The sequence below is a fragment of the Amblyomma mixtum genome, chromosome 3 (genome assembly GCF_055824585.1).
Source record: "Amblyomma mixtum isolate Tamu chromosome 3, ASM5582458v1, whole genome shotgun sequence".
Taxonomy (NCBI): Eukaryota; Metazoa; Arthropoda; class Arachnida; order Ixodida; family Ixodidae; genus Amblyomma; species Amblyomma mixtum.
In genome coordinates this window covers 52,595,131-52,606,390 of record NC_143014.1, presented here as the reverse complement: position 1 = coordinate 52,606,390, position 11,260 = coordinate 52,595,131, and the positions used below count along the sequence as shown (strand labels likewise).

The 11,260-nt window shown below is 47.9% G+C and overlaps 1 protein-coding gene across 1 annotated transcript; it reads right to left on the bottom strand.

The window, feature by feature from the left end:
* Positions 1-623: 623 nt before the first annotated feature.
* On the bottom strand, positions 624-10,955 carry LOC149350202 (pfs47 receptor-like). Its single transcript, XM_089576852.1, has 3 exons — positions 10,892-10,955; positions 8,537-8,751; positions 624-1,164 (listed from the first exon to the last, which is right to left on the bottom strand). Exons 1-3 carry the CDS (start codon positions 10,905-10,907, stop codon positions 862-864), a joined length of 534 nt encoding a protein of 177 aa, XP_089432978.1. The 5' UTR covers positions 10,908-10,955; the 3' UTR covers positions 624-861.
* Between the last annotated feature and the right edge of the window lie 305 nt (positions 10,956-11,260).

The following is an 11,260-nucleotide window of genomic DNA, read 5'->3' as shown; positions in this document are numbered from 1 at the left end:
TTTGACGGGTGTCCACCGAAATATGTGAGACAGTTACTGCGCAACTTTCTTTCGTCAAATACAATTTTCGACTAGTGTCTGCTGAGATATGCGAGACAGTTAATGCGTAATTTCCTTTCCTCAAATACAATTTTCATTTTCTTCATTACGGCCTCTCTTTCTTCTTTCACTCACACTTCCTCCCTTCCTGTACGGTGCGGTTGAGGTGTCCACCGAGGCGACATAGAATTACTGCCTAATTTCCTTTCCTTAAAAAGCGTTGCGTTCAAAGGGTAAGGCATCGCGCCGAACGGGTGGTGGCGTTCAGTGGACTCCGTCGCAGCGCTACAACACGCTGTCGCGTTCCACTCCTAAAGGCGAAGCTTAAGCGTCATTAATTGGCAGTTAATTAATGCACCAACAAAATGTGAAGTGAACAATCGCGTAGCAGAATGCAGCACTCAGGCTTTCGCCTTTCAGCACTTTAGCCGCTAAAGTTCCTCGTAATTTTTATTCTGTGTGATCGCGCGCTTTTTAAATAGAGGGAATTGGTCAACAGCCCTTCTATGCTCTGTGCGCTCTATTCAGGCGAAGATAAGTTGATCTGCTGAAACAAACAAAAAAAAATGACGGAGACCAGGAAATCATTGCCATTAACTGTGCTTTATTCAGTTAATATGATTTCGATTCATGCGTAAATTGTCGCACCGGGACGAACAGAAAAATGCATTACAGAATTTCCTGGTAGTACTTCACTGCGCGCATTTCAGGAATAAAAAAAGTTGCAAGAAAGGGGGGTTTCAAGTAGCCTCAGTCAAAAACACCGTGCATTACGTTGCTTTGGATTCGCCAGCGCAAACTAAATCAGCGTATAGGCGATCTTTATGAATCGTTTGCCACAGATTCTGCAACTTCGTTGCGTCGTTCCTTGGCTTCACGGAAGCTGATTTCCTTGGAGACCAGGACCTCGTATGCGCCGTAACAGTACTCCTTGCCATCGTAGGGTATGCACGCGCACTTCACGGACGGCTGGACCTTGCCTGGAATCAGCATTCCCGCGTGACGTGCACGGCCGACGTAGAGCTGCTCGCCAGAAGAGGTCCTGCCCCCAGGGAGTGCTCCGTTCGGCACAGAGCCCTCAGAATCTGGCACCCATTCCAGTGAAGCTCCTTCGGAGACAAGCACCTGCGAAATAGAATTACGACTGAGAAGGTAACAGCGCATCCTTTATTTCGCTGCTTAGTAACGGTTGCTCATGCCTCGCTTGATTTTTTTTAAGTGCGAAAACACTCATACGCTCACCAACAACTACCAAGAATCTTGTCATCTTTGGATCTTTGGATCTTGTGACGTCGCCTAGCAACAGCGACGCCATGTCAGGAGGTTCAAAAGAAACCACATCACCATCCACGATTGGGAGTCGAACCCGCGGCGGCGTGAACAGATCTGCTTCAAAGGCTGCTGCGCGAGAGCACTATAGCTGTCATTGCAGTTTTTTTTTCCTTATTGCATGAAAACCAATCCCGCTGAGCTATCAAACGCTTTACATGCACACGTACTATTCCGCAATACCGACGCATATTCTCATGTCTTCGTACACTGCACTGCGCCTGCACATCGAAATTGCGGGAGACATGTACATGAGTCAAGAATCGACAGCCATTCAGGCGGCCGGTCCTGAGTAGCCTAAACCCCCGCACCAAGGCGTACTACTGTTCACTTAGATGAACGACGTGGTTGCAGTTTAACTGCAGCGCACTATGGTGCTGTGCATTGCACAGCGTCGTCTTCATCAGCTTCCATCTGCGGCGCGGGCAGATCGATCGGATCTTAACCTGAATCTGATATCATCACCAGATGTACCAACGACCCAGCAAAGCAAGACCCTAAGGACATGAGGCTAAACACACGATTTTGGACGTCTACTGGGTTTAACTACGTTAACACCCTACCAATTTTGTTTTTGCCCCACCCACAGGTAGACAAACCTAACTCAACTCACAGGTAGACAAACCTAACTCAACCCCTCAATTGAGGGGTTGAGTTACGTTTGTGGATTAAATGGATTAATTCATTTCTGAAGTGTACTAAAGTGTATTGTCGTCCTAAATTACATGTTTGCTCGGCGTGGAAAGTGTTTTTCTTTTTTCAGCGCCAGAATTGTGACTTCATGTGTGACTATCCGAGGTATTCATGTGACCTCACGGGCGCCATTTTGGGGTACAGCGCACTACCTCACCAGTGCAAGCCGGAGCAGGTGGCGATAAGCCGATTAGACAGGCCTGCAGCCTTTCGCCCGACAACATGCACCACACTGTGGCCACCACTGTGATGTTGGAGCATACTCCCAATTCATGGACTCGCGCGATGACTCTGACTGGCGTCTTTAAGGACGCTATTGGGGGCTTCCATTCTGCGCTTGTAATGTTTTGTTCTTCGCAATGTAATATTTAAAGCGCGCTCTGAAGCTTAGTAAAGTCAGCATATTCAGTTTCATTCAGAAATGATCAGTCAACCGACCCTCCCAAAGTCGCGGGTTCCGTCCTGGCTGAAACATTTTAGTTTAGCGAAAGGAAGACGCAGAAAAGTTTTTGTAGGAAGATGAGAACTCGGGAGGGTAAAATTTAATACTTCCTCCCCCACACACTATGTCGTTCCTCAGATCCCACATATGCTGCTGGCAATTAAAAACCCATAAGTTATTCGAAAAAAATCAGCCAAAACTAGCTTCATTCTGCGCCTTAGCCTATATTTCTTACACGGGTGCATTTAGAGGACGGACAGGCTCACTGTAGCTGGTGAGCGTTCCCCTGCGTGTACGTGAGATTCCATTGCAGGTGCTGAGGTAGCGGGTATTCACCATCATTATGTGCTGCGTAAGATTTTTACGGCATCAATTGCCACTGTGAAGCTGTCCACTGATCGCGTCGTCCGCACGAAACTTTCGCAAAGGCTGGAGGAGCGTAATGTGTGGCGGGGTCTATTTAAAACTGCAAACCGGCGGCCATTCAAAGCGTGACTTTACAGGACAGTAGTAAACGCCAAAATTTTTGGGCAAATACTTTTTCTGCCACGCAACTCATGTACAGACCTAATATAAATTTCTACTCCATTTGAAATTTGCGCCGCAGACCAGTTTGTTAACTGAACCTGTTAACAAGGTGCGGTTGAATTTGTCAAATTCAATGCCAGAAGGCCCGTTCACGTTAAACGGTAAAGCTGTTTGTTCTGTTGTCAAGTCTCCGTGCTTGATAGATGAAATACTCGGCCCTAGTGGCATGCTGCGTGGTTTGACATTGTAATGCGTCACATGATATGCCTATGTTTGCATCCGAAGCAACAAATGGTAAAACCTAAAGCAATGGATCGTTCAAAATTATACGTTTCAGTAGTTCAACATCATAATCACACTGCATTATCGCATCATCATTATCAGCAGCAGCAGTCAGGCTACGTCCACTGCAGGACAAAGGCATCTACCATATTTCTCCTTGTCCTTACCGCCACCGCGGTGGCTCAGTGATTATGGTGCTCGGCTGCTGACCCGAAAGACGCGGGTTCGATCCCGGCTGCGGCGGCTAGAATTTCTTTGGAGGAGAAATTCTAGAGGCCCGTGTACTGTGCGATGTCAGTGCACGTTAAAGAACTACAGGGGGTCGAAATTTCCGGAGCCCTCCGCTACGGCGTCTCTCATAGCCTTGCTCGCTTTGGGGCCCATAAACCAAACCAAACCAAACCAAACCAAACCATCCTTGTCCTTACCCCCGCAGACTTCTTAACCTCATCCGCCCATATAACTTTCTGCGGTCCAGTGCTACGCTTGCCTTCTCTTGGTATCCAGTCCGTTTCCATTAAAGGGCAACTGAAGCGGTTTTAGAATTCGATGAGTTTAAGGTTGCCGAATGTGCAGAATGTGCCGGTAAAGCCTACGAAATCGTTTTGGTCTAGCACTTGAAATGGTGGCATAACCGCCGAATAGAGTCGTCGTCGGCGTTCAGCTTCTCTGAAGTGCACAGCGACGGGCAGAGGCCCCGATAATGACGTCACGTATGACGGCACTACGTTTCCAGCGAAGAAGCGGTTATTCCATGGAAGAAAACCGACGCCATCGAAGGTGAAGCTCACGATGCATTGTTTGGCGTCATCCGACGACGCACAGCAGCATGCAGGCGTAAGCAGCGGACATCTGAAATTTCGGCAACAATGACGTCACTGTCGAGTTTCCTCGCACTCCTCCAACGTACTGAGGAGAAGCCTAAACATCGTCGTGGTTTTAATCGACGATTATGACGCCAATTAAAATGCCAGAGCAAAATTACTTTTCATGCTTTATCTAGAAGCTTGATAGATTCGAATTCTTGAATAACCTCGAATTCTCAAAAAAGTGTTTCAGCTTCCCTTTAACGAAGATTTGTTACCTTGCCTTTACATTACATGCCCGGCCCAAGCTCATTTCTTCGTCTTGATTTCGACTATGATGTCATTAGCACGCGTTTGTTCCCTGACCCACTCTGCCCTTTTTTTTGTCTCTTAACGTTGAAATTATCATTTTCCTTTCCATAGCTCGCTGCGTTGTCCTCAATTTAAGTTGAGCCCTTTTCGTTATTGAGTTCATGTTTTTGCCCCATAGTTGAGTAAAGGCAAGATACAGCATTTATATACTTTTCTTCAGTGGGAAATTCCTAAACTGCCATTCATGATCTGCGAGAACCTGTCAAATGCACTCCACCCCATTCTTATTCTTCTAGTTATTTCACGTTCGTGATCCGGATCTGCGGTCACTACCTGCCCTAAATAGACATATTCTCTTACTACTTCCAGCACCTCGCTACCAATTGTGTACTGCTGTTCCCTTCCGAGACTGTTAAAAAATCTCTACCTCTCCCGTAACCGAGAGTAGAGTAAGCATGAAATGTTTACGGGCATAACACGAAGCGTACGCGGACACGGCGAGACGCAGGCCTGACAAGAATGTACTACATGCAACGCGTTCGAAACTGTCTAAAGTACGTAGAGGCGAAAGCGTTTTCCGCACCACTTTGCCTATGTGACACTGGTGACGTTACCACTGAATTACGTCACACATAATTGATGACGAAGTAATGACAAATTACTTACTAGTAATGAATTAGTGACTAATTACAGATTAATGAGTAATTAATTAACTGCTAATTGGTGACTTGAGCTTCGCCTTTAGGAGTGGAACGCGACAGCGTGTTGTAGCGCTGCCAGGCAGTCCACGGAACGCCACCACCCGTTCGGCGCGATGCCTTGACCTCTGAACGCGACGCTTTTTGAGGAAAGGAAATTACGCAGTAATTCTCCGTCATCTGGGTGGATATAGGAAGGGAGGAACGCCACCACCCGTTCGGCGCGATGCCTTGACCTCTGAACGCGACGCTTTTTGAGGAAAGGAAATGGCGCAGTAATTCTCCGTCATCTGGGTGGATATAGGAGGGGAGGAACGCCACCACCCGTTCGGCGCGATGCCTTGACCTCTGAACGCGACGCTTTTTGAGGAAAGGAAATTACGCAGTAATTCTCCGTCATCCGGGTGGATATAGGAAGGGAGGAACGCCACCACCCGTTCGGCGCGATGCCTTGACCTCTGAACGCGACGCTTTTTGAGGAAAGGAAATTACGCAGTAATTCTCCGTCATCTGGGTGGATATAGGAAGGGAGGAACGCCACCACCCGTTCGGCGCGATGCCTTGACCTCTGAACGCGACGCTTTTTGAGGAAAGGAAATTACGCAGTAATTCTCCGTCATCTGGGTGGATATAGGAAGGGAGGAACGCCACCACCCGTTCGGCGCGATGCCTTGACCTCTGAACGCGACGCTTTTTGAGGAAAGGAAATTACGCAGTAATTCTCCGTCATCTGGGTGGATATAGGAAGGGAGGAACGCCACCACCCGTTCGGCGCGATGCCTTGACCTCTGAACGCGACGCTTTTTGAGGAAAGGAAATGGCGCAGTAGTTCTCTGTCATCTCGGTGGACACCCGAACCGCACCGTACAGGAAGAGAGGAACCCCACCACCCGTTCGGCGCGAAGCTACCGGCGCTTGTATGCCGGTCCTGTAGGAGGGCTTAGAGAGTCTCGTTAAATCTCGTACGGTGCCCGGATGCTCTCGTTTCAGTGCCCGCGGATGAGTGGAATTCAGTGCCCGGATGCCGGCTCTCGGTCTCGGCGTGACGTCACCACACTGCCGACAACGGGAGCTAAATTTCTCTAAGCGGCCTTCTCTCAAAGCCCCTAACAGATCACGTATGACAACGAAGTGTATTGTGGCATCTATGTGCTTTTTGCACGCGTTATTAGAAATCGGAAATTATAATTCCGTGCATTATCAAATGCACAGCTCGACTGATATCTTGATAAACATTGAAAAGACACTGGCAGCAGTTATTGTTTGTGACTCGTTTGGAGAGCAACCGGCGCTTGTATGCCGGTCCCGTAGGAGGGCTTAGAGAGTCTCGTTTAATCTCGGTAAGTCTCGTACGGTGCCCGGATGTTCTCGTTTCAGAGCCTGAATGAGTGGAATTCAGTGCCCGGATGATGGCTCTCGGTCTCGGCGTGACGTCACCACACTGCCGACAACGGGCGCTAAAAGCATTTCATGCTTAAAATTATTTTGGCTTTCTGCATGTTACTTTTTAGACCATCGTTCTGTTCTGGCTGTCACGATCACGCTTCTCAATTTATCCCCAGGGTGACTTAGCTAGGCAATGTCATCAGTGAATCACAGATTATGGAGGTATTCTCCATTAACTCTTATGCCCGACTGTTCCCAATCCAGACCTCGGAACACTTCCTGTAAACTGGCGGTGAATAGTACTAGCGAGATAGTGTCTCCCTGCCTGGCGTCCTTCCGTATTGGAATTTTAGTGCTGAATTTATGGAGGATCGTGGTGGCTGTACAGCGGTTTAGATATCTTCCAGTATTTTTAAATAAGGCTCATGTGCGCTCTGATTCCGCAATGCCTGCATGACTGCTGAGATTGCGAATGAGTCAAACACTTTATCGTAATCTATGAAGGCTATATATAGGGGCTCGTTATATTCTGCGCCTTTCACTGTCACGTGATTGACATTATCATATGCAGTATAGTGTCAGCTGGCGCAGGAACTCATCAGCTTGAGTGGATGTCACTATAGTTCTTTTTTTTTTCTGGGCACCGCTTTCACTACTCGCCACCTTTGGGCTCCAGGGTCAGTGCCTCAGACTCCTCGGACACTTAAGCAGTGAGTCCCTCCATGAGAGATATTTGCGACTGCGCCAAGGCACGTGCCTCTTCCGTTCTGGAGGGCATGTGCCGATGCACTTGGAACAAAATTCCAGGAATTTCTTTCCCAATATCGAAAAATAGAAATGGTACTGATAAAAAAAAAGTGTGCTGCTGCCGCCTTAAGTCACTGCTAACGACATCGTATATAAGCATCATATTTCGATGCAGGCATAAAGCAACCCCCCCCCCCCCTTCCGTCCCGGTGCTGTGCGTTATCAGGGCATGTCGAAGAACTACAGGCTGTCAACATTAACTCTTTTATGCCCAAATTGTAAAGGAATCAAAGAAAAAATAATTACCTACACATTCTAGCAGATTTCACAGATTCTAGCGCCACTAGTATCTGAGAAATCTGTGTGTCGCGAATTAGCAACAATGAGCAGTTGCGACAATGAGCAACAATGAGCAAGCTAGTGCGAGTTGCAAGAAAGACCAAATCGAAGGCCTTGAGCCAACTGGAACGCCGAGAGATATAGTCGCATACAACTCGAGAACGATCCGGCAAAAGCCTCCTCAAAAGAGGCCCCCCCCCCCCAGCCTTATGGCGTCGACCGATTTTCATGATGCCGCAAGTCAGCGTTACAGAGGATTAAGCACGGATTAACCGCGGCGTCATGAAAATCGGTCGATGCCATAGGCTGGAGGGCCTCCTAAAGGGGGCTTCTGCCGCTTCGTTCTCGAGTTGCATTGAGCTGTAGGAAACACTTTTTAATCAAACAAATGGCATTCCTATTGCTCCTGGGACAGCTGTCGGAAAATGAGAGACACGGAACTTTTGGATGCGGGCTGGAAGTGGCACATTCGCTCCCCCTTTATCTTCAAACAGCGCGTTCACATTGACGCCAAACATTTTGACTAAAGCGCTGCCTACTCAGAACATGTTGACACCATACTTTATATGCAAACTCTATGTATCAATGAGTACACGGCGTACAAACGGTATATATGGCACGAATTCAAGGCAATAGGCATTAAAGGGTTCATCTGGAGCCTTCCACTACGCCGCCCCTCACACTATGCCCCCGTGCAGCTTTAGGGCGTTAAAAGTTTCGGCTTTGTTTAACGGTTAAACCAAACCCACTACTGCTAAATTTCATGCGCGGACCGAGACCCGTATCACCAAAGAGGATCATAATCATCATCGGCAAGAGGTGAGCCCCGCATAGTTGATTTCACTTCCATTCGTCAGCGTGGTACAGGCGTTCTACACAATAAATGTGCACACCAGATATAGTAGAAGTGTAGACATTGATGGCAGTGTGCTGACCTGATATTCCGGGTAGGGGAACTCTCGTCCTCCGGAGGGCACGTAACAAAGGTTCATAGAGCGGATAACCTTGCCAGGTAACACGGCACCGCCGTGCACGGCACGCCCAACATATGCGACCTCGCCCCCCTTGTCGTCACCGCCGGGCACCACGTTGTCTGGTATCTGGCCTCCGGGGATGGATACCCAGTGGCACAGCGCTGTGTACTCGGTCGCTGCGAAGCCAATCCAGGAGTCTTGTATTAGAACTATTGGTGAGACTGAGAGCGCGCGTAGTAGCTTCTAGGCGCAGGAATGTCGAAGTTGGAGGAGTCATGTATAGCCAGGCTGCGACCGTCATCTCTATGAGACGAAAAGCAACAACCGTGCATCATACGAGCTCATTCAGTATGGCGCAGTGCAACTTGTTCCGCCCATGCGACATATTTTACCAGACCAATCGCGATAATTGATACTGTTATTCACTTGTGTATGGTAGAGTGAGACAAAAGAAATCGTACAGAGATAGGAACAAGCAAGGCAGCTGCCTTCACAAAAGGACACAATGTCTGTCGGCTCCAGAAATTACAAAAAAATAGAGAGGGATATTAGATAGAAGAAAGGTAAAATTAAAATTAGATTAGAAAAACAAGACTCGAACGCCCTACACAGCAAAAGAAATACAAGCCTCATCCGTTGCTGCTGTTAGAAAGGCGCGCACTGCGCCTCTGCCTATAGGTCTCCCTCGATCGGTTTCCACCGCAGTTCTGTACCTGGAGGATTGTATTCCCGGCCTTAACTCCCGTTTTCAGCTACTAACTGTCAGGACTTCCTTGCGGGCATTTGAGTCTGCTCATGGTGTGGCTACACCTTTTTTGTCTCCAACCCGGCTCTCTTTCTCACTCATCATTGGCCAAAATTCCGCCTCCCTCGAGTTGATTTTACTCAAAACCTTTTATCTAACTTTGATGAAGGTCTAAGTTTTGTGCGTAGAGTAGGTTATGCAACGACCCCTGTGCATAATGGTTTTGGTTATATTTTCCCACCTAATGCGAAGCATCTGCCTGCCAGGGCACTAACTGGTCTCCTCTCTGATCCTCTTGGTAATTTCCCACACCCCACCGTGAATGCTACAGATGCATCCGGGGCTGGCCAGAAGGCAGCGGTTGGTATTTCTTCAGAGTCTCTCTCTTGGAGATTTTCGGTTCGAGTCCCGAATTACACTCCTATATTTGTAGCGGAGTTTATGGCTCTTGGGCTGGCTGCTTTGAAATTTCCCTCCAGTGTTTCCCAGGTGATATTCCTCTCAGATTGCCTGTGTTTTGTTGGCGCTGGAGTCCACACGGGATGCTCTTTTGAGCCGTTCACTAAAGTCTTTTATCCTGGATGGGTGAAAGAGGTGCGCTTCGTTGGGATTCCAGGCCACTGCGGTATTTTTCAAAACGATACACCAGTATTCTTAGCAAAATCAGCTCTCAATGCACCTGTCGCCTGTAGAGTCCTTTTCTCATCCTTTTGGGAATATCTCGTTTTCAGCGTTTTCAGTGTATAACCGCCATGTGCAACGATCCCTTGCTCTCTACCGTTGACTACCAACATCTCACGTACCCATGGAAGGTTCGTGCGTGTAAATCCCGGCAATGTGAGGTAGCAATAACTCTCAGGCGGTGCAGAATCTCTCGCTTAAATCTTTACTTATGCAGATGTGGGTTCAGTCCCTCAAACCTTTGCGCGGCTTGTGGAGACGTAGAAACAGTGGAGCATTTCCTACTCTTTTGGCGGAGGTTTGCACATCAGAGAGGGACGCATCTAGAAATTTCCACTGCTAGGTTGGAACTCATTTTGTAGGTCCCGCTTCTTCTCTCCTTCGATGCCAGCGCCGGAGGTTTTGCATTGCATCAAGTTAGCGAATACCTCCACAATTACATAATAGCTACCAGCAGATTCCCTTGCCAATGGTATCCAAAATTTCAGCCTTTAAAAAAGACCTTTCAGCAATTTGCATGAATTAAATTTTTTTGTCTTCTCGCCCGTATATTATTATCATCATTATTATTAAAGTTATTTTTTAATTTTCCTCTATAATGTTCTTGATTTCTTACTCGAAGGAAAACCATTAGCTTAGCACCAATTTACCCTCCTCTTTTGGCTCCCCTGACTGAACCCTGGCATATCCCCCGTCGTGGGTATGTGCGATGTCATTAAGGCAACAACAAGTTGCAGTCCGCATGACAAGCAGATCCCACCCGAAAAGGCAAGCGCGCATTACCTTAAAAAGTGAGAAAATGCAAACAAATGAGAACATTTCCATCATTACAGCTGCTTCGCAGTTAACCAATGCGCAAGACAGAGTTACAGGACATGGAAACAACTTACGTCCGTAGCTGGCCATGTCGTTTCAGTCGGAACGATGCGTTCTTCGCTCGCAGCGTGATTTCTCGCAAACTGAGGCGCCAATTTATATATAAGGGCCGTCAGAGGCGTCAGCGGAAGGAGGTCGGCGTTTGTGCCGATAAACGAACAGGAGCTTGCGCGTGGAGCTGACAGTACTTCTGGCGTGAGTGTTAGTTCCGGAGCCAGCCAGGAACTTGGCTCAGGGGCGGAAGTATACTCATCCGATTTGATTTTCGTTATGGCCTTGTTGATGCATTACGACGATAATGTGCAATGGTACGAAAGACGCAAGCAAATTAAGAACACATTGGGACCGATGAAGGACGGAGCCCGTTCGGTTTTACATGTGCC

What these genes read in the sequence shown, in the direction of transcription:
- LOC149350202 (XM_089576852.1), bottom strand. An exon ending in TCCCCTACCCGGAATATCAG is followed by an intron (nt 1,165 to 8,536) that starts GTCAGCACACTG and finishes TCTATTTCGCAG; the next exon opens with GTGCTTGTCTCCGAAGGAGC.